Here is a 23827-nt window from a genome sequence, read left to right on the forward strand (position 1 = left end):
TTCCTCCTTGTCTGCATCTGGCCAATGCAGACTCGGGGTTAAGTCTTTTCCCTTCTACGGTTATCATGCCTACGTCTCTTTGTTGAGATCTGATGGTCTTTCCAATTTCTTTCTTGCTTACATGCTGGTGATTTAGAGACATACATCCCTATCAGAGATAAGGTACTCTTTACCCACCTTGATGCTTATTTGTCAGTGATTTTGGCTATACTGTTTGTGAATATTACCATTTATCCATCTTGATGCTTATGTGCCAGTGATTTTGGCTATTCTGCTTGTGAATACTACTATTTTCCTGTTGTCCGTACCAGGCTATTGTTCTGCTTTTTTACCATCTGCCTCTCCCCTCATCCCCAAATTGTGTATTATCATTGTGATTTTTTGCACTTGCACTTTAAAATTCCATTTAATAAAATTTATGAACTTTTTTCAGCAATTTTGCTCGTGTTCTCCTCTTTTTGTAAAATATATATATATATATATATATATATATATATATATATATATATATATATATACATATATATATATATATATATATATATATACATACATACATACATATATACATACATATATATATATATATATATATGTATATATATATATATATATATATATATATATATATATATACACACACACATATATATTATACATACACACACACATATACAGTGCCTACAAGTAGTATTCAACCCCCTGCAGATTTAGCAGGTTTACACATGCGGAATTAACTTGGCATTGTGACATTTGGACTGTAGATCACCCTGGAAGTGTGAAATGCACTGCAGCAAAAAAAAAATTTCTTTTTTTATTTTTTTTTTTAAATTGTGAAAAGTTTATTCAGAGGGTCATTTATTATTCAACCCCTCAAACCACCAGAATTCTGTTTGGTTCCCCTAAAGTATTAAGAAGTATTTCAGGCACAAAGAACAATGAGCTTCACATGTTTGGATTAATTATCTCTTTTTCCAGCCTTTTCTGACTAATTAAGACCCTCCCCAAACTTGTGAATAGTACTCATACTTGGTCAACATGGGAAAGACAAAAGGAGCATTCCAAGGCCATCAGAGACAAGATCGTGGAGGGTCACAAGGCTGGCAAGGGGTACAAAACCCTTTCCAAGGAGTTGGGCCTACCTGTCTCCACTGTTGGGAGCATCATCCGGAAGTGGAAGGCTTATGGAACTACTGTTAGCCTTCCACGGCCTGGACAGCCTTTGAAAGTTTCCACCCGTGTCGAGGCCAGGCTTGTCCGAAGAGGCAAGGCTAACCCAAGGACAACAAGGAAGGAGCTCCGGGAAGATCTCATGGCAGTGGGGACATTGGTTTCAGTCAATACCATAAGTAACGTACTCCACCGCAATGGTCTCCGTTCCAGACGAGCCCGTAAGGTACCTTTACTTTCAAAGCGTCATGTCAAGGCTCGTCTACAGTTTGCTCATGATCACTTGGAGGACTCTGAGACAGACTGGTTCAAGGTTCTCTGGTCTGATGAGACCAAGATCGAGATCTTTGGTGCCAACCACACACGTGACGTTTGGAGACTGGATAGTACTGCATATGACCCCAAGAATACCATCCCTACAGTCAAGCATGGTGGTGGCAGCATCATGCTGTGGGGCTGTTTCTCAGCCAAGGGGCCTGGCCATCTGGTCCGCATCCATGGGAAGATGGATAGCACGGCCTACCTGGAGATTTTGGCCAAGAACCTGCGCTCCTCCATCAAGGATCTTAAGATGGGTCGTCATTTCATCTTCCAACAATACAATGACACAAAGCACACAGCCAAGAAAACCAAGGCCTGGTTCAAGAGGGAAAAAATCAAGGTGTTGCAGTGGCCTAGTCAGTCTCCTGACCTTAACCCAATTGAAAACTTGTGGAAGGAGCTCAAGATTAAAGTCCACATGAGACACCCAAAGAACCTAGATAACTTGGAGAAGATCTGCATGGAGGAGTGGGCCAAGATAACTCCAGAGACCTGTGCCGGCCTGATCGGGTCTTATAAAAGACGATTATTAGCTGTAATTGCAAACAAGGGTTATTCCACAAAATATTAAACCTAGGGGTTGAATAATAATTGACCCACACTTTTATGTTGAAAATTTATTAAAATTTAACTGAGCAACATAACTTGTTGGTTTGTAAGATTTATGCATCTGTTAATAAATACTACTCTTGTTTGAAGTTTGCAGGCTCTAACTTATTTGCATCTTATCAAACCTGCTAAATCTGCAGGGGGTTGAGTCCTACTTGTAGGTACTGTATATATATATATATATATATATATATATATATATATATATATATATATATATATATATATATATATATATATATATATATATATATATATTACACACACATATACACACACACACAACAAACATATTATATATTTATGTAAATATATAAAAACACAAGGCATTTTTTTAAATTGTCTGAAAAAAAAAGAAAAAACAAAACAGAAAAGAAAAACTTTATAATATATCCATTTATTACACTCACATGAATATACATGTATAACATTTGCGGTAGGCTTCAGGTGTGTGCACGGGATTCTAATCTAGACTGCAGATCCGCACAGGGATTAGCCCCATTTATTGCCCATTATCAATTTGTCACTACCTGATGAGAGAATAACGGGACTTGTTTTGCAAGCGTTTTTAGTGCAGATTTTGGCACGAGACATATACATATTTCATGCTAAAAACTGTGACAAAAAACCTCTTCATGAGAACATATGCCCATTTCCCTTATCAAAGAGTTGTGAGGGAGTCAGATCAGTGGGGAAAGATGACTTATAAGAAATATCAGGCAGTTTATCACCACTTGTAATATCGGCTTATGAAACAGAGATTGGCAATGATGGTTTCTCGTGTGGATGCCACTGATTGGCGCCCATGCACGCTCCATGCACACTGTGATGCGGCAGCGCGGTGCTGATCAGCGTTGCTTCTCCTATTGACTCTTCTAGCACCGTACCCACCTCGCAGACAGTTGTAAAACACAGAGCGGCCGCCTCAGACAGGCTGTGCCTCCAAAACAAATGTTATCCCAGGAATGTGCTTTGAACCGGTGCCTTCCGAGCCTGGCTCGCGAGAGGAACCCGATGTGAGCGAGAAATCTTCACACAACACCGAGGGTTCTGTCAGGTTTCCCGACAACTGGCTTCATGTCACCTCTTTTGTTGACAGAAAAAAAAAAAGCCACCTCATCAACGACTCCACCAAAAAAGCGCAATGCTTTGGTTATTCTCCATGGGCCGTTCTATATTCTGGGCCCAGAATACACAAAACCGCACTGTAATAAAAGGAAACACAAGCATCCCCTACTGGACTATTCATCTCAGCTACAGAAAACCAGTCCAATATTGGCTAACTCCACCCGAATTGTAAAACTGGATATCCACGTCCTTGCACACAACTGACTTCTCATTTTGCTCAAAGGAGGGTTTAGTCTATAAGTATTCTCCCTTTCTGCAACGATAATCAACTTTCCTGGAATATACCTGGTTAGTCACCACAAATCTGAACAGCAAGAGCTGCAGTGTAAAGCAGGGAGGCAGCTCTGGTAATGTCCACCAGGACAGGAAGTGATAATATCCTGTTCTTTGGTCACCTGATGACTGAGGCCCATGATTGGCTGCAGTGGTCAGGAGATTGGAATGGTGCATATTCAGCATTAATTGTGCTTCCCCGAAAATAAGACCTACACCAAAAATAAGCCCTAGCCTCATTGTACGGGATTTTTTGGAGTATGTTTGAAAGATAAGCCCTGCTCCAAAAATAAGCCCTAGTTACAGTCAGGGTCGGCATTAGAGGGAGTCAAACTGTGCAACTTCTCAGGACCCCCACTCTCTTAGGGACCCCAGCGTTTGTATTCTGAGGTTAAAATTGTTTAAAGACTTTTAGGGGCACTTTGCACACTACGACATCGCAAGCCGATGCTGCGATGCTGAGCGCGATAGTCCCCGCCCCCGTCGCAGCTGCGATATCATGGTGATAGCAGCCGTAGCGAATATTATCGCTACGGCAGCTTCACATGCACTTACTTGCCCTGCGATGTCGCTCTGGCCGGCGACCCTCCTCCTTATTAAGGGGGCGGGTCGTGCGGCGTCATAGCGACGTCACACGGCAGGCGGCCAATAGAAGCGGAGGGGCGGAGATGAGCGGGACGTAAACATCCCACCCACCTCCTTCCTTCCGCATAGCCGGCGTGAGCCGCAGGTAGGAGATGTTCCTCGCTCCTGCGGCTTCATACACAGCGATGTGTGCTGCCGCAGGAACGAGGAACAACATCGTAACATCGGTCATTCCCAATTCATGGAAATGTCCGGCGCTACACCGATGAAACGATTACGACACTTTTGCGCTCGTTAAATCGTATCAAAAATGCTTTACACACTAAGATATCGCCTGCGACGCCGGATATGCATCACTTTCAATTCGACCCCACAGACATCGCACCTGCGATGTCGTAGTGTGCAAAGTGCCCCTTAGTGACATCACAGTCATGTGACCATGATGTAACCAAGGTCTCTTAATTGCAGCAGCCTAAAAGACTGAACAGGAGACAGACAGGCTGGTATGCAGGACTGGCATTAGGGGCAAGGGAGAGAAGACTGGGCAATTCCACAGGGCCCCATTCTCCTAGAGACCCCAGCATTTTTATCTCAATATGGTAAGACTGCTTCAGGACCATCGAGACATCACTGTCATGTGACCATGTTGTTACCAAAGGTCTCTTATTTGCAGGGCTCTAAAGCTGAGGAGGAGACAGGTGAGTATGTATGTGCATATAATTATATATATATATATATACACACACTATAAATCAAAATAATTCTCCAAACCCAGTGTGTATCTCATACATTATAATATATATATATATATATATATATATATATATATATATATATATATATATATATATATATATATATATATATATATATATATATATATACACACACACACACACACACACACACAAAACACACTACAGTTCAAAAGTTTAGGTCACTTAGATTTTTTTTTTATTTTTGAAAGAAAAGCACTTGTTTTTTCAATGAAACTAACATTAAATTAAACAGAAATACCCTCTATACATTGTTAATGAGGTAAATGACTATTCTAGCTGCAGACGTCTGGTTTTGAATGCAATATCTACATAGGTGTACAGAGGCCCATTTCCAACAACCACCACTACAGTGTTTTAATGGTACATAGTTTTCTAACACAGTTAGCCAACACAAACGAATGTTTAGAAATCCCTTGAAAACCCTTGTGCAAGTATGCTAGCACAGCTGAAAACAGTTTTGCTGATTAGAGAAGCTATAAAACTGACCTTCCTTTGAGTTAGTTGAGAATCTGGAGCATTACATTTGTTGGTTCCATTAAACTCTCAAAATGGCCAGAAAAAGAGAACTTTCATGTGAAACTGGGCAGTCTATTCTTGTTCTTGGAAATGAAGAATATTCCATGCGAGAAATTGCCAAGAAACTGAAGATTTCCTACAACGATGTGTACTACTACCTTCAGAGTAGAGGACAAATAGGCTCTAACAAGAATAAAAAGAGAAGTAGGAGGCCGCGCTGCACAACTGAGCAACAAGACAAGTACCTTAAGGCCCCGTCACACACAACGAGATCGCTAATGAGATCGTTGCTGTGTCACCATATTCGTGACGCAGTAGCGATCCCGTTAGCGATCTTGTTATGTGTGACACCTACCAGCAATCAGGCCCCTACTGTGAGATCTCTAGTCGTTGCTGAATGGTTGGGACCATTTTCTTCAAAGGCGATGTCCTGCTGGGCAGGACGCATCACTGTGTTTGACGCCTACCAACGACCTCCTAACACAGTCCCAACGCCCGCCGAGATAGTTATACAGGTCGCTGATCGTTACTGCGTCGTTGGTAAGATCTGACTGTGTGACATCTCACTGCGATCTCCCAGCGACTTGCCAGCGATCCTTATCAGGTCACATCATTTTCGGGATCGCTGGTAAGTCGTTAAATGTGACGGGGGCTTTAGAGTCTCTAGTCTGAGAAATCGACGCCTCACAGGTCATCAACTGGCAGCTTCATTAAATAGTACCCACAAAACGCCAGTGTCAACGTCTACAGTGAAGAGGCGACTCCGGGATGCTGGTCTTAAGGGCAGAGTAGCAAAGAAAAAGCCATATCTGAGACTGGCTAATAAAAGGAAAAGATTAATATGGGCAAAAATACACATTGGACAGAGGAAGATTGGAAAACAGTGTTATAGACAGACAAATCGAAGTTTGAGGTGTTTGGATCACACAGAAGAACATTTGTGAGATGCAGAACAACTGAAAAAAATGCTGGAAGAGTGCCTGACGCCATCTGTCAAGCATGGTGGAAGTAATATGATGGTCTGGGGGTTGCTTTGGTGCTGGTAAAGTGGGAGATTTGTATAAGGTAAAAGGGATTTTAAATAAGGAAGGCTATCACTCCATTTTGCAACTCCATGCCATACCCTGTGGACAGCGCTTGATTGGAGCCAATTTTATCTTACAACAGGACAATGACCCAAAGCACAACTACAAATTATGCATGAACTATTTAGGGAAGAAGCAGGCAGCTGGTATTCTATCTGTAATGGAGTGGCCAGCCCAGTCACCAGATCTCAACCCTATTGAGCTGTTGTGGGAGCAGCTTGACCGTATGGTACGAAAAAATGCCCATCAAGCCAATACAACTTGTGGGAGGGGGGGGGGGGGGGGAGCATGGGGTGAAATATCTCCAGATTACCCCAGCAAATTAACAGCTAGAATGCCAAAGCTGGAATTGCTGCAAAGGAGCATTGTGTGCCGAAAGCAAAGTGTGAAGGAGAAAATTATGTCAAGTAAAAAAAAAATCATTATTTCTAACCTCGTCAATGTCTGGACTATATTTTCTATTCATTATGCAACTCATCTGATAAATAAAAGTATGATTTTTCATGGAAAAGACAAAATTGTCTGGGTGACCACAAACTTTTGAACTGTAGTGTATATACAGATTATCCAGAGAAATTAGTAAACGCAACAAAATTATATGTCCTGGGTGTGATACTACGCTCCAGTAGCATCTTATCTCTACATGTAACCTGTGCCTACAGCTCATGTCTGACCCCACAAGAACACTGGTAGTATTGCTCTACAAATATCATATTATACTGTAATCAGGAAATACAGGATACCGAGAAAACGGTCAGCGTAAAGTTCCCAACATAAGTGCCTCAGAGAAGGCAGGACCAAACTAACCCGCGCTCTGACAGCCACCTGGTGGTACGTCCTCACAGCCATAGAGACCTGCGCAGAATGACCTCCATACCAGGGAAACCAAGAAATGCTGCTACACGACTTCTAAGGATGTATAATAGAGTCTTACAAGAAAAAGAGCAGGTAAAGCTGACGATGTCTTCTTGTGTTTAAGGTATTACAACCACTACTAAGGCTGGTTTCACACTACGTCTTTTTAACATCCGCTGAAAACGTTTTTTTAGCGGAAGTACGGATCCTGCTTTTACAGCAAATAACGTATGCAAACGCATATGTTATTTTGCAGGATCCTGCACTGGATATTTAGGGGCGGGCATTGGAGTCATGTGATCGGGAGTGAGGGGAGCTAGACTGGGAGGAGGCTTCTGACAGCTGCAGACGCTGGTAACCAAGGTAAACATCGGCCTTGGATACCCGATATTTATCTTGGTTACGAGTGTCTGCAGCTGCAAGGAGCAGGGCTGCCTGCACGCGTAACCAACGTAAACATCGGGTAACTAAGAGAAGTGGTTACGCGATATTTACCTTGGTTACGAGTGTCCGCAGCTCTCAGGCAGGGGAGAGAGAGACAGGAGAGGAAGGGGGAAAGACAGAGATAGAGAGAGAGGGGGTGAGGGAGGGAGTAGAGAGATAGACAGATCACTGGAGACTGGTTCTGGGCATGCTCAGTACTTTCTGGGCATGCTCAGTACAAAAGCAGGATCCTGTTACAACGCAACTGAACGCATTCTGCTAGGCAGGATCCAGCACTCATTGAAATGCATTGCAGCTCGCGGCGCAATGTGAAGGATCCTGTGAGATGCGTTATTTTGACAAAGCAAAAAAACGCTACATGTTGCGTTTTTGAAACATGTCAAAATAACGCAAAAGGACGGATCCTGCGTCTAACGGACGCAAACGCATGCAAACGCAGGTGGACGCGAGTCCATTGAAAATGCATTGCAGTGAAAACGGATTTGCACAGGATCCGTACTTCCGTTAAAAAAAACGTTTTTAACGGATGTTAAAAAGACGTAGTGTGAAACCAGCCTAAATGGTTTCACCGGGAAATCTCTCTTTCTTCTCCGCTTTACTAAAATATCCGAAGATATCAAATAGCATGTCCCTACTTTGCACCCTCATAGGCCTCTTTCACACGTCCACGCACAACACACACGTTTTGCACAGTCCATGGTGTAGGTGCGTGTGTGTGTGTGTTTTTTCTGAGTGCTGTCAGTGTACTATCTGGGTGACGTCCAGATAGCACACGGACAGCATGACCTTCTATATTCACCTGTTCCCTGTGCTGCTGTCTCTGGGTCCACAGTGCAGTGAATATTCATGAGCATAATGAGCGGGACCCAAAAGCAAGTGACAGCAGCGCTGGAGACGGGTGAATATAGAAAATAATTTTATTTCAAAGACATGTTTTCTATGGTACGCTTCACACCGATTTCACACAGATCACATCAGTGTGTGGTCCGTGTGACCCCCGTGATGCCGGAGAAAAACGGACATTTCACTGTGTGGAACACATAGGGTCCATGTCAAAACACTGACTTGTGTGCAAGCCCATTGATTTTAATGGGTCTACGTGTGTCCGTGTCTCCGTTACGTGTGAAAACGGACGTCACAAATACTGAAAACACGGACATGTGAAGGAGGCCATAGACAAATTTTCGTCAATTTTCCCGCCAGTCGTCCTTACACCTGATTGTAGTACAAACCGCTTTATAAAATGGTAAATTCCCACGGTCTCCTTTGGTTTTTCTATCTGCTCTCTCCTAATCTATATTACACTTATTTAATGATTTGTATACTTTGATTAACCCTCTTTATCCATATGCTTCAATGTTTCATATATTGAAACTTATGGTTTTGATTTTCTGTTTATTGTTATATTTTGCTGCCAGAAAAAATCTTTGAAAAGAAAACTTTTGGAAAAAAAAAATAAAGATGGTAAAATACAAGAGGTTTCCGCACATTGCCCAAATCTGTATGGGATATCACCTAAAGTGTATGGTATCCATAAGAAATTGCATTATGGAGGAAATCTCCTTCACAGGACCCTCCGGCAGCGTTTACGTCCGCATCTAGAGGTGATCAGTGCTGAGGACGTTGCTGCTATACATATCTGCGCCATCTGACGATATTGTGTCATATTGATTGTCTGTCAGACCCAACAGTAAAGGCCCCATGTCTCTTTAGAGATTGTCCAGAGCCATGGTATGGTCATGGCTGACAGTACACTCCAGCATTCTCTATCTAGCACATGTAAGAAGCCAGAATACAAGTGGTTCTGTGAGTGCCTCATTGAGGTCAACGGGAGCCTGTGAATGGTCTTCATATAACGCTACCTGACTGCACACAGTGTAATACACTGGCAATCATCAGTGCAGCGCCTACAGCATAAAAAGGATTGCTAAAATCCATCTAGCCGGACATCAGGGCTGCACAGCTCTATAGAAGAGAATTACTCTGACGGACGGCTTCTGTTAGTATAGATGTGCAGGAATCTGGGGCTGTTCCTGTAAATTTGCCACACTTCTATGTCATGAGTTTGGAAAGTTAAAGCCTAAGGGTATGTGCGCACTAGGCGTTTTTTTCACGCTGCGTTTTTATGTGCGTTTTTGTCTAAAAAACGCACCCGCGGCTAAAAAAACGCGGCAAAAACGCATGCGTTTTTGCCGCGATTTGGTGCGTTTTTTGCTACGTTTTTACTCACTGCGTTTTTAATCAGTGCACAATGCCATTAAAGATTGTTGATGAAAAAAAAAAAAGGTCTGATGTCATTTCCTTCTTCAAAATGTTCATTGTATGCAGGAGAGCAGACAGCTGCAGAACTAGTGTATGCAGGAGAGCAGACAGCAGCTGCAGAACTACAAGTCTCAGCATCCTCCATTCACTAGTGTATGCAGGAGAGCAGACAGCAGCTGCAGAACTACAAGTCTCAGCATCCTCCATTCACTAGTGTATGCAGGAGAGCAGACAGCAGCTGCAGAACTACAAGTCTCAGCATCCTCCATTCACTAGTGTATGCAGGAGAGCAGACAGCAGCTGCAGAACTACAAGTCTCAGCATCCTCCATTCACTAGTGTATGCAGGAGAGCAGACAGCAGCTGCAGAACTACAAGTCTCAGCATCCTCCATCCAGGACTGTATGCAGTTTTTTGCCCAAAAAGAAAAAAAAAATGACATGGGCTTCGCCATATTTTTGTATGCTAGCCGGGTACAGCAGGCAGGTACGGGCTGCCCCCAACCCCCAGCTGCCTATTTGTACCCGGCTGGGAACCAAAAATATAGAGAAGCCCTTTTTTTTAATTATTTCATGAAATAATTAAAAAAAAAAAAAAAATGACGTGGGCTTCGCCTAATTTTTGAGTCCAGCCGGGTACAACTAGGCAGCTGGGGATTGGAATCCACAGTGCAGGGTGCCCATGCTTTCTGGGCACCCCCACATTGCAGTCCGCAGCCACCCCAGAAAATGGCGCTTTCATAGAAGCGCCATCTTCTGGCGCTGTATCCAACTCTTCTAGCTGCCCTGAAGCTGGGTGGCGAGCTAGGTAATAATGGAGTTAGGGCTAGCTGTATATTATCAGCTAGCCCTAAGCCCGAAATTCATGGTGTCACGCCAATATTAGACATGGCCACCATGAATTTCTAGTAATAATAAAAAAAAAAACACAACACACAGAAAAATATTTTTATTAGAAATAAAAACACAACACAATTAGTGACTCCATCTTTATTGAAATAAAGAACCCCCCTCCGCAGTAATCCTGGGTCAGGGTCCCGCGCCGTCCAATCCGGATCCAATATCATCTGATCGGTTTGCTGGAAGGCAAAACGATCAGATGATGTGTCAGGATCAAGTGCCTGAATCACATGACATATCAGCTGATTGTATAAAAGCCGATTATACAATCAGCTGATGCATCAGTAGAAAAAAAAAAAAATAATACTCACTTATGTGCTGTGCTGATTACCGGCAGCTCCTGGAGCGATCGATTGGAAAGGAGTCTGATCCCGTCCGATCGCTGCAAGAGCTGCCGGTAATCAGCTGATGAAGTCCCCTGACGGCAGGATCAGCTGATAGCCGGTCGGGCGCGAAAAAGCCGGCGACACCGCGATCAGCTGATGCGTCAGGTGACTACATCAGGTGATCCACCGCCAGGTCCTGCAAGCAAGGTCCTGCCCCGGGGAGACTGCACACAGCCAGAGCGGCGGTACCGGGAGGAGATGGGAGCGGGCATGGCACCGGGACCCTGCGGACAGGTGAGTATATGACATTTTTTTTTTTTCTACTGTTCACTTTGGTTTTCGCCGCTGCCTCCACCTCCCGCCCAGACATGGCGCCGCACGGAGCTGACATGCACAGGACGGGAGGTGAAGGCAGCGGTGACGGTACCGGGAGGATTCATGCTTCTGTGTTTACCAACAGAAGGAATCCTCTTCCTGTACACGTCACTGTAGTGCCCACCCCTTGCGTTTATAGCTGCGTTTTTAGTCATAGAAACGCGGCTATATGCGTTTTTCATTGCGTTTTTAACATCTCATTGAATTCAATGAGTGAAAAACGCAGTGGAAAACGCAGAAATAATTGACATGCTGCGTTTTTGTGGTCACCACAAAAACGCAGCTAAAAAAAAACGCTGTGTGAGGACAGCACTTCTGAAAACCCATAGACATTGCTGGGGAAGCAATGTCACTGCGTTTTCAGCACAAAAACGCGGTAAAAAACGCCGCTAAAAACGCGGCAAAAACGCCTAGTGCGCACAAGGCCTTAGGCCGACTGACGTACAACACTATACAGTAATAAATGGCAAGGTTAATCGCTCCAATAATGACATAGCAAGCAGGTACATTATGGCCCGGCTCAGGGGTGATGTGGATACAGCAAGTGAAGACTGCTGATCCCAGCGATTGGCTGCAGTGTTCACATAGACTGGATTGGTAATGGCATCTCAAAGATCAGAGGCAGCAGAGTGCCAGAGGTAGGAGAGAAAGAATATTTTTACCCTAGGCTAGCCTTATGAATAAATGTACATACACGCGTGTGTGTGTGTGTGTGTGTGTGTGTGTGTGTGTAGCCGCTGGGCCCCCGCCTGTGTGACAAGTCTACAGCGCTGCTCGCGGGTTTGGGCAGCACTACATCAGTGGATCCGGCCTATTATCAGGCCTAATATCCCTTTGGAGATGGATGATGCTGATCGATCAAGGCATAACTTTAGCCATTTCCAAACATTAAAGCACCACTCCATCATTTGTTTTTTTATTACAGCGCTGAAGTGGCACTTTAAATGTAGGTCCCATGCCTGTGGGGGCAGCAGCGCTGCGGAGGAGAGGGAGGGATTTATCTCCCTCTCTCCTCCGTTGCCGGCTGATGCGAGAATCGTAGTCCTCTCGTTACACCGGTATATTGTGAGTGCAGTGCCATGTTTCTCTCGCCCCATAGACTTGAATGGGTGCGAGTGAAACAAGCTCGCATTGCACTTGCAGCATGCCGCAACTGTTTTCTCGGCCTGATTAGGGTTGAGAAATAAATCGCTCATAGAGTAATATTGGTCCAAGTGAAATGCAATTTTTTATCGCCTTCCACTTGCACCGTTTTTCTTGCAGTGTGTGCTGACCTTTAAAGCACCACTCCAGCACTGAGAAGTGCTGCTTTAAGAGTACCCGTACGATGCGGGTGTATGGAGCGGGTTCGGGATCTAGACCTGCTACACACGCAGCAGATGCTGTCAGTATTATTCAGCTGCCATCTGCTGGTAACAGAAGTAACCGGTGCTAAGCTCGGATCACTGCTGTTTATCCATTTACAAGCGGCTTTCAAAATCTGACAAAGGTATTTAGCTGGTTTGGTTGTGATCTTGGGTTTTCAATTGGATGCCATGGTGGCTGGGGCGTCCTGAAAATCCTATCGCTGCCATTTTTGTCTTGCTATAAAACCCAGCTGGCACTTAAGGGCGCTTTCACACTTGCGGTCAGCGCAATCCGCCGCTATGGAGAAGAGCGCAGTCCGTTAAGGCACTGCGCTGTTCTCCATAGACTTGTATTGACGACGCACTGTAATGCAAGTGTCTGCGCTGCATCCGCTGGACGATGCTGAGTCATTATTTTGACGCAGCGTCGTGCGGAGGGAACGCTACATGTAGCGTTTTTTGGGTCGTTAAAATAACGCACCTCAACGGATTCTGTTAGAATCTGCTAAGGTGTCTAATGAATGTCTATGGTGGCAGATTCCGACACAATGCACTAAGCGGCGGAATCCGCTGACTGATTCCGTCACATTCTACTGAGCATGCTCAACATGTCCAGCAGAACGAACTGAATCGTTTAAAATCACTCCTGGTCTCTCTCCCCCTCTCGCATACTCACCAATCACCGGGGCGGCGCTGCACAGCTGTCACACTGCTCTGGCGGCTTCTCCTCTTCTGAAAATGCTGGCCGCTCATTATTCCATCTCGTATTCCCTGCTTCCCCCGCCTATGATTGTTTGCAGTCAGACACGCCCCCACGCTAAGAGACAGCTGTCTCAGTGCAACCAATCACAGCCGCCGGTGGGAGGATCTATATTGTGCAGTACAATAAATAAATAATTAAAAAAAACTGGCGTGCGGTCCCCCCCTAATTTTGATACCAGCCAAGATAAAGCCACACAGCTGATGGCTAGTATTCTTAGGATGGGGAGCCCACCAGCCTAAAAATATCAGCTAGCAGCCTCCCAGAATTACAGCATCCATTAGATGCGACAGTCCCGGGACTCTACCCGGCTCATCCCGAATTGCCCTGGTGCGGTGACAATCGGGGTAATAAGGAGTTAATGGCAGCAGCCTGTAGCTCCATTTAAGTCCTAGGTTAATCATGGCAGGTGCCTCTCCGAGATACCTTCCATGATTAACCTGTAAGATAAAAAAAATAAACACATACACCCGAAAAATCCTTTATTTGGAATAAAAGACAAAAAACCCACCCTCTTTCACCACTTTATTAATCCCCAAATACCCCTCCAGGTCTGTCGTAATCCACACGATGTCCCACGACGCATCCAGCTCTGCTACATGAAGTTGACTGGAACGGCCGTAGAACACGACCGCTCTCTATCAGCTCCACCCAGCAACTGAAGTGAGCCATGCGATCAGCTGTGCCCTCATTCAAATGACCCGCGGCCACCGCTCTCAGGTGGAGGACTTCAACTGTAGCTGCGGGTCACCTGAGTGACGACACCACTGATCACGTAGTTCACCGCGGTCACTTAGGGGATTTGCGGTCACCTCTCTCTCCTCCCGACCGCAAATCTCCTTTCCAAGCATTAAGAAAAAAAACAAAAAAAAAAAAAAAAGCAAAAACGTTCTTTCACAGTAATCGGTTACCTTTATTAGCACACTATTTGCAACGCATCCATCACATGTGTCACACAACGCACTGTGACGGATGCCTCACAACGCAAGTGTGAAAGCAGCCTCATAGGGGGATGTCAGTTCAGGTATAAGCGATCATAAGATTGCAGGTATAGGTCGCCTATACAGTCAGGGCCAGAAATATTTGGACAGTGACACAAGTTTTATTTTAGCTGTTTACAAAAACATGTTCAGAAATACAATTATATATATAATATGGGCTGAAAGTGCACACTCCCAGCTGCAATATGAGAGTTTTCACATCCAAATCGGAGAAAGGGTTTAGGAATCATAGCTCTGTAATGCATAGCCTCCTCTTTTTCAAGGGACCAAAAGTAATTGGACAAGGGACTCTAAGGGCTGCAATTAACTCTGAAGGCGTCTCCCTCATTAACCTGTAATCAATGAAGTAGTTAAAAGGTCTGGGGTTGATTACAGGTGTGTGGTTTTGCATTTGGAAGCTGTTGCTGTGACCAGACAACATGCAGTCTAAGGAACTCTCAATTGAGGTGAAGCAGAACATCCTGAGGCTGAAAAAAAAGAAAAAATCCATCAGAGAGATAGCAGACATGCTTGGAGTAGCAAAATCAACAGTCGGGTACATTCTGAGAAAAAAGGAATTGACTGGTGAGCTTGGGAACTCAAAAAGGCCTGGGCGTCCACGGATGACAACAGTGGTGGATGATCGCCGCATACTTTCTTTGGTGAAGAAGAACCCGTTCACAACATCAACTGAAGTCCAGAACACTCTCAGTGAAGTAGGTGTATCTGTCTCTAAGTCAACAGTAAAGAGAAGACTCCATGAAAGTAAATACAAAGGGTTCACATCTAGATGCAAACCATTCATCAATTCCAAAAATAGACAGGCCAGAGTTAAATTTGCTGAAAAAACACCTCATGAAGCCAGCTCAGTTCTGGAAAAGTATTCTATGGACAGATGAGACAAAGATCAACCTGTACCAGAATGATGGGAAGAAAAAAAGTTTGGAGAAGAAAGGGAACGGCACATGATCCAAGGCACACCACATCCTCTGTAAAACATGGTGGAGGCAACGTGATGGCATGGGCATGCATGGCTTTCAATGGCACTGGGTCACTTGTGTTTATTGATGACATAACAGCAGACAAGAGTAGCCGGATGAATTCTGAAGTGTACCGGGATATACTTTCAGCCCAGATTCAGCCAAATGCCGCAAAGTTGATCGGACGGCGCTTCATAGTACAGATGGACAATGACCCCAAGCATACAGCCAAAGCTACCCAGGAGTTCATGAGTGCAAAAAAGTGGATCATTCTGCAATGGCCAAGTCAATCACCAGATCTTAACCCAATTGAGCATGCATTTCACTTGCTCAAATCCAGACTTAAGACGGAAAGACCCACAAACAAGCAAGACCTGAAGACTGCGGCTGTAAAGGCCTGGCAAAGCATTAAGAAGGAGGAAACCCAGCGTTTGGTGATGTCCATGGGTTCCAGACTTAAGGCAGTGATTGCCTCCAAAGGATTCGCAACAAAATCTTGAAAATAAAAATATTTTGTTTGGGTTTGGTTTATTTGTCCAATTACTTTTGACCTCCTAAAATGTGTAGTGTTTGTAAAGAAATGTGTACAATCCCTACAATTTCTATCAGATATTTTTGTTCAAACCTTCAAATTAAACGTTACAATCTGCACTTGAATTCTGTTGTAGAGGTTTCATTTCAAATCCAATGTGGTGGCATGCAGAGCCCAACTCGCGAAAATTGTGTCACTGTCCAAATATTTCTGGACCTAACTGTAGGTGGGATTAGATTACCCAATTTTGCATCTGTAAAACATTCTTCACTTGCACGTTTTCTGCCCTGGATTTCTGCAGTGCGAGTTCTGATTACACGGGATGATGAGCCGCACAGAACCACGAGCTTTTGTGCAAACCAAAAAACCCTATCACCCAAGGAACCAGCGCTTTGCTCAATCATGCAGTGATCAGACGGCTGCTTACACCGCAAGGTTATCATCAGTGAGCGATTCTCAGATATTCTTGCAGTGTATATGGATGGACCTTACGGCTCCGTTCCCATCACGAGTGTTAGTGGCGTTTGTGAGATCACAGCATTTCTGCACTTAATAGTTAAATCAGGTAACTTGCGTATTTGAGAACATTCTTGACATGCGTTTTATTGCGTTTTGGACCCTGCGTTTTTTGTTTATTGTTGATATGTTGTGTATTAAATACAAATCTTTGTTTTTCATAGTTTCTGGTATTTAGCTTTGACAAAACTTCATGTGTAATCCCTTATATGAGGTCCGGGTGCCCCCACAATCTCCGCTCCCTCTACAGTCACACCCCGGCTGTGTGTCCACTGATACAAGGAGTAATCCCATATTATGGGGTCTGAGTGCCCCCACAATCTCCACCCTCCCTATAATCACACCCCAGCTGTGTGTGCACTGATACAAGGAGTAATCCCATATTATGGGGTCTGAGTGCCCCCACAATCTCCACCCTCCCTATAATCACACCCCGGCTGTGTGTGCACTGATACAAGGAGTAATCCCATATTATCGGGTCTGAGTGCCCCCACAATCTCCACTCTTCCTATAATCACACCCCAGCTGTGTGTGCACTGATATACGGGGCAATCCCTTATATGGTACGAGTGCCCCCACAATCTCTGCTTCCCCTATAATCACACCCTGACTGTTTGTGCAAAGGTACACGGGGTAATCCCGTATATTGGGGTCCTGGTGCCCCCACAATCTCCCCTATAAATCACACCCCAGGTGTGTGTGCACTGATACACGGGGTAATCCCTTATATTGGGGTCCTGGTGCCCCCACAATCTCCCCTATAAATCACACTCCGGCTGTGTGAGCATTGATACATAGGGAAATCCCTTATATTGGGGTCCCGGTGCCGCCACAATCTCCCCTATAAATCACACTCCGGCTGTGTGTGCACTGATACACGGGGTAATCCCTTATATTGGGGTCCTGGTGCCCCCACAATCTCCCCTATAAATCACACCCGGCTGTGTGAGTATTGATACATAGGGTAATCCCGTATATTGGGGTCCTGGTGCCCCCACAATCTCCCCTATAAATCACACCCGGCTGTGTGAGCATTGATACACGGGGTAATCCCTTATATTGGGGTCCTGGTGCCCCCACAATCTCCCCTATAAATCACACTCCGGCTGTGTGAGCATTGATACACGGGGTAATCCCTTATATTGGGGTCCTGGTGCCCCCACAATCTCCCCTATAAATCACACTCCGGCTGTGTGTGCACTGATACACGGGGTAATCCCTTATATTGGGGGTCCTGGTGCCCCCACAATCTCCCCTATAAATCACACCCGGCTGTGTGAGTATTGATACATAGGGTAATCCCGTATATTGGGGTCCTGGTGCCCCCACAATCTCCCCTATAAATCACACCCGGCTGTGTGAGCATTGATACACGGGGTAATCCCTTATATTGGGGTCCTGGTGCCCCCACAATCTCCCCTATAAATCACACTCCGGCTGTGTGAGCATTGATACACGGGGTAATCCCTTATATTGGGGTCCTGGTGCCCCCACAATCTCCCCTATAAATCACACTCCGGCTGTGTGAGCATTGATACACGGGGTAATCCCTTATATTGGGGTCCTGGTGCCCCCACAATCTCCCCTATAAATCACACCCAGCTGTGTGTGCACTGATACACGGGGTAATCCCTTATATTGGGGTCCCGGTGCCCCCACAATCTCCCCTATAAATCACACCCAGCTGTGTGTGCACTGATACACGGGGTAATCCCTTATATTGGGGTCCCGGTGCCCCCACAATCTCCCCTATAAGTACACCTTGGCTGTGGGTACTAATACACAAGGATAATCCTTTTTATGGGCTCTGGGTGCCCCACAATCTCCCCTTTAATCACACCCGTTTGTCTGCGCACTGATACACGGGGTAATCCCTTATATTGGGGGTCCTGGTGCCCCCCACAATCCCCCCTATAATCACACCCGGCTGATACAGAAATCATCAGATTACCGACAGCTACTGAACAGGTGAGAAGCCTTCCCTTCACATCCCCAGGTCTGCGCACATTTTACAGTAGGGTCCATCCCTTTCAGGTCTCCCCTCCATTATACGCGCGGGACATGCAGCCTTACGTGTCACTAGGTCTTCTTCGGTAAATCCAGCAGCGCAGCTAGTGAGGAGCACACAGGGGACAGAGGCCATGGCTGCCTCTTCCGTACTCAGCCCAAGCGACTTCCGCATGGCAACAGCCCAACTTCCTCATGGCAACTGTAACACTTCCGCTTTGCCTTTTCCATGTAGAGCTAGATGGAACATTCCTTCTCCCCCCTGATTATAATGGTATGCTCCTGAGTGCGTCTCGTCGTCATGGCAGCAGGAGAAGCGGAGAAGGGATGTGCTCGCCGGACCGAACCATGGCCGGAGTATCGGGGGGCGCGGATCCTGTGGGCCGCCTGCTGGTTCAGGTACATCCTGGGGAGTCTGGACAGTGTGGGCTCGGGGCATGGGGTGGGCACATGGTGGCATTCCCGGCAGCCATCCCTGCGTTATACACTGTGTGATGTGTGACACATCCATATTCATCTACATTAACCCCTTCCTGCTGTGGACAATATATTCATTTTTGCTATTTTGGGTTTTTTTCCTCACCCCCTCCCAGACACATAACTTTTTCTTTTCCCGCCCACGTGGAGAGTGAAGGAGCACGGAGCAAGGCTTATATATTCCCTACTCTGAAGATAAGCCCTAGTCGCGGCTCAATAATGGAGTGTCCGTGCAGCTAGAAAAGTTAAAGGGAAGCTGTCACCTGAATATTCACTACAAGAACCCCCTTCTGCAGCTCCTGGGCTGCATCTAGAAAGGTTCCTCTTGCTACTGGCCCCCCTTTCAGACCTAAATAACAACTTTATAAAATATTACCTTTTGCTATAGTAATGAGGTTTGCTGGCCCCGGGGGCGGGCTGTATTTCGTCCGTTATTCCCCCTCCTGCCGCTGTTCGCCGTCCCCCAGTGTTCATTTACATAGATGAGGCCGCCGCCCTCATGTTCCGTAGTGCTCCGGGAGTCTCGCGCATGCGCAGTGGCACTATCGCGGGACTGAGCACTGTTTTCAAAAAAAGGTAAACGGGGATGATATAAAAAAAGCAATGGCCAGCGCAAGTGCATAACGGTAGAGGTAGAAGCGCGGGCACGAGATTATGGACGTGTACTTGGATGACGCTGGTGATGACATTCACAGCGCCGCCCCTAATCTCGCGCATGCGCAATAACATCACCGGCGCTCACATTTTGAAAACAGTGCTTATTCCCACGATAGTGGCACTGCACATGCGCGAGACTCCCGGAGCACTGCGGAAGATGAGGGCAGCGGCCTCATCTCTGTAAATGAACACTGGGGAACGGCGAACAGCGGCAGGAGGGGGAATAACGGATGAAATACAGCCCACCCCCGGGGCCAACAAACCTCATTACCATAGCAAGAGGTAAGATTTTTTAAAGTTATTATTTAGGTCTGAAAGGGGGGGGCCAGTAGCAAGAGGAACCCTTATAGAATGCAGCCCAGGAGCTGCAGAAGGGGGTTCTTTTAGTTTAATAGCGAAAATTCTGGTGACAGATTCCCTTTAACCCCTTCACGACCGCGGGCAGTAAAATTACGTCCTATTTTAACGTGACTTAACGACCAGGGACGTAATTTTACTGCCTAAACTTCATTTGATTGCCGTGGCCATAGCAACGGCTTTCAAATGATGTCCCCTGCTGTTTCTTACAGCAGGGGACCTTTGCTTGACCCCAGGGGGGGTGGCATCGCCACCCCCTATCGACGATCGATGTGATTGGCTGTTCAAATCTGAACCGCCAACCACATCGATCGCACTAATTTCGGCAAAAATAATGCCCGAATTAGTGCGATCCTGTGAGATCCAGCTATGAGATGCCGCAGCTGCTGCAGCATATCATAGGTGGACCTCAAACATGTCGCCCCCAGCCCCTGCAGCACTGATTGGAGCGATCGTGCTATGACGCGCAATCGCTCCAATCAGTGTGCAGTGGGGCGGTCTGATCTGCCGGTGGCCGCCCTCCCCAGGCCTGTGCTGGCCTGTGAGCCCTCCCCCAACATGTCTGCAGCGTGGAGTGGCTGGTACTTTTGGTACCACGCCACCGCCGCTGCTGCCGCCGCCGCCTCTGATGTCTCCGCCGCTCCTGCTCCAATGGTAAGTATTCCGCTCAATGCGCGCTCCCGTGAAGGCCCCTGCGCGCTCCCGTGAAGGCCCCTGCCCGTGCCCCCCCCGATCTGCCCCCCTACGCCCCGATCTGCCCCCCTACGCCCCGATCTGCCCCCCGGCATCCCGATCTGCGACCACCGCTGCTGCTGAGGTCACCGCTGCTGCTGCAAAGTGAGTACTGTGCTCACTTTGCAGCCCGTGCGCGCTCCCGTGGTGCCCCTGCGCGCTGCCGTGAAGTCCCCTGCCCGTGCCCCCCCCGATCTGCCCCCCTACGCCCCGATCTGCCCCCCTACGCCCCGATCTGCCCCCCGGCATCCCGATCTGCTACCACCGCTGCTGCTGAGGTCACCGCTGCTGCTGCAAAGTGGGTACTGTGCTCACTTTGCAGCCCGTGCGCGCTCCCGTGGTGCCCCTGCGCGCTGCCGTGATAGCCCCTGCCGTGCCCCCCCCCGCGATCTGCTCCCCCCCACCACCCCCCCCCTCCCCCCCCCCCCCCGGCCATCCCGATCCGCTCCCCCCGCGATCTGACTGCCTCCCCCATTATTTCTATTCTGCTTCTGCAGCTCCCTCTCCGGTCTCCCCCTCTGCTCTCCCCCCTCCCCCTCTGCGCTCACCCCCCCCCCTCTGCTCTCACCCCCCCCCCCCCTCTGCTCTCACCCCCCCCCTCTCCCCCTCTGCTCTCCCCCGACGTCCTCTTACCTGTCTTCACCGGCCTGATCACATCTGCGTCCATCGCTGGGTCCTTCCTGGGCATTCTGCTGATCTGCCTGCTGCTCCTGTAAAGCTGTCCATCTCTCTGCCATCTGTTCCTCTGCAGCTCTTCTGGTCAGTGATCCTCCTGCTAGTCCTCTGGGTACTGTGAGTATAACTTTTTTTTTTTTTCCGTATCCCCTGTCCATTTTTACACCTCATCCGTCCGTGCATCCCGCCAAGCGCTGATCAGGGATGCAGATAACGGATCGGCATCCCTGCTCAATTTTTGGCGTGACTTTTTTTTCCGTATTCACGACGCTTTTTGTATCGCATCCGTCCGTGCGTCCCGCCAAGCGCTGATCAGGGATGCCGATAACGGATCGGCATCCATGGTCAATTTTTGGCGTGACTTTTTTTTCCGTATTCACGACGCTTTTTGTATCGCATCCGTCCGTGCGTCCCGCCAAGCGCTGATCAGGGATGCACATAACGGATCGGCATCCATGGTCAATTTTTGGCGTGACTTTTTTCCGTATTCACGACGCTTTTTGTATCGCATACGTCCGTGCGTCCCGCCAAGCGCTGATCAGGGATGCACATAACGGATCGGCATCCATGGTCAATTTTTGGCGTGACTTTTTTTTCCGTATTCACGACGCTTTTTGTATCGCATCCGTCCGTGCGTCCCGCCAAGCGCTGATCAGGGATGCACATAACGGATCGGCATCCATGGTCAATTTTTGGCGTGACTTTTTTTTTACGTATCCCCGACGCTTTTTTTTATCGCATCCGACCGTGCGTCCTGCAGCGGCCGATCAGTGCACTGCGTCTGTGCGTTTGAAAAGTCAAATGGCGCTCCTTCTCTTCTGAGCCCCGCCATGCGCCCAAACAATTACTTTCCACCACATATGAGGTATCTGCGTACTCAGGAGAAATTGCACAATACGTTTTATGGTGCATTTTTTCCTGTTACCCTTGTGAAAAAAAAAGCTACCTAGTTGAAGCAACCGTTTTGTGGTAAAAAAAAAAAAAATTCTTTTCACGGCTCAACGCTATAAACTTCTGTGAAGCCCCCAGGTGTTCAAAGTGCTCACCAAACATCTAGAAAAATTATTTGAGGGCTCTAGTTTCCAAAATGGTGTCACTTGTGGGGGAGCTCCACTGTTTAGGCACCATAGGGGGTCTCCAAACGTGACATGGCGTCCGCTAATGATTCCAACCAATTTTGCTGTCAAATGGCGCTCCTTCTCTTCTGAGCCCCGCCATGCGCCCAAACAATTACTTTCCACCACATATGAGGTATCTGCGTACTCAGGAGAAAATGCACAATACATTTTATGGTGCATTTTTTCCTGATAGCCTTGTGAAAAAAAAAGCTACCTAGTTGAAGCAACCGTTTTGTGGTAAAAAAAAAATTTTTTCTTTTCACGGCTCAACGCTATAAACTTCTGTGAAGTCCTCAGGTGTTCAAAGTGCTCACCAAACATCTAGAACAATTATTTGAGGGCTCTAGTTTCCAAAATGGGGTCACTTGTGGGGGAGCTCTATTGTTTAGGCACCTCAGGGGGTCTTCAAACCCGACATGGCGTCCGCTAACAGGTGCAGCTAATTTTGCACTCAAAAATTCAAATGGCGCTCCTTGCCTTCCGAGCACTGCTGTGTGTCCAAACATTTGATTTCCACCACATATGAGGTATCTGCGTACTCAGGAGAAAATGCACAATACATTTTATGGTGCATTTTTTCCTGTTACCCTTGTGAAAAAAAAAGCTACCTAGTTGAAGCAACCGTTTTGTGGTAAAAAAAATTTTTTTTCTTTTCACGGCTCAACGCTATAAACTTTTGTGAAGCCCCCAGGGGTTCAAAGTGCTCACCAAACATCTAGAAAAATTATTTGAGGCCTCTAGTTTCCAAAATGGGGTCACTTGTGGGGGAGCTCAATTGTTTAGGCACCTCAGGGGGTCTTCAAACCCGACATGGCGTCCGCTAACAGGTGCAGCTAATTTTGCACTCAAAAATTCAAATGGCGCTCCTTGCCTTCCGAGCACTGCTGTGTGTCCAAACATTTGATTTCCACCACATATGAGGTATCTGCGTACTCAGGAGAAAATGCACAATACATTTTATGGTGCATTTTTTCCTGTTACCCTTGTGAAAAAAAAAGCTACCTAGTTGAAGCAACCGTTTTGTGGTAAAAAAATTTTTTTTTCTTTTCACGGCTCAACGCTAT

At 46.5% G+C, this 23827-nt stretch overlaps 2 protein-coding genes across 4 annotated transcripts in view; one reads left to right on the forward strand and one right to left on the reverse strand.

Moving 5' to 3' along the window:
* The window catches only part of AAGAB (alpha and gamma adaptin binding protein), a 58753-nt gene extending 39804 nt beyond the window's left edge, over positions 1-18949 (reverse strand). Inside the window, exon 1 of one of the 2 annotated variants that reach the window (XM_075346066.1) lies at positions 18814-18949. In XM_075346066.1, the coding sequence (XP_075202181.1) occupies positions 18814-18922 (109 nt within the window). In that variant the 5' untranslated portion in view covers positions 18923-18949. The remainder of the gene's footprint in view (positions 1-18813) is intronic. The other variant, XM_075346065.1, reaches the window with a different exon arrangement.
* Position 18950: 1 nt separating this feature from the next.
* Positions 18951-23827, forward strand: part of IQCH (IQ motif containing H) — a 192608-nt gene continuing 187731 nt past the window's right edge. For both annotated transcript variants that reach the window (XM_075346063.1, XM_075346064.1), the window contains exon 1: positions 18951-19146. In XM_075346063.1, the coding sequence (XP_075202178.1) occupies positions 19024-19146 (123 nt within the window). In that variant the 5' untranslated portion in view covers positions 18951-19023. The remainder of the gene's footprint in view (positions 19147-23827) is intronic.

This window comes from Anomaloglossus baeobatrachus, chromosome 4, assembly GCF_048569485.1.
Source record: "Anomaloglossus baeobatrachus isolate aAnoBae1 chromosome 4, aAnoBae1.hap1, whole genome shotgun sequence".
NCBI lineage: Eukaryota > Metazoa > Chordata > Amphibia > Anura > Aromobatidae > Anomaloglossus > Anomaloglossus baeobatrachus.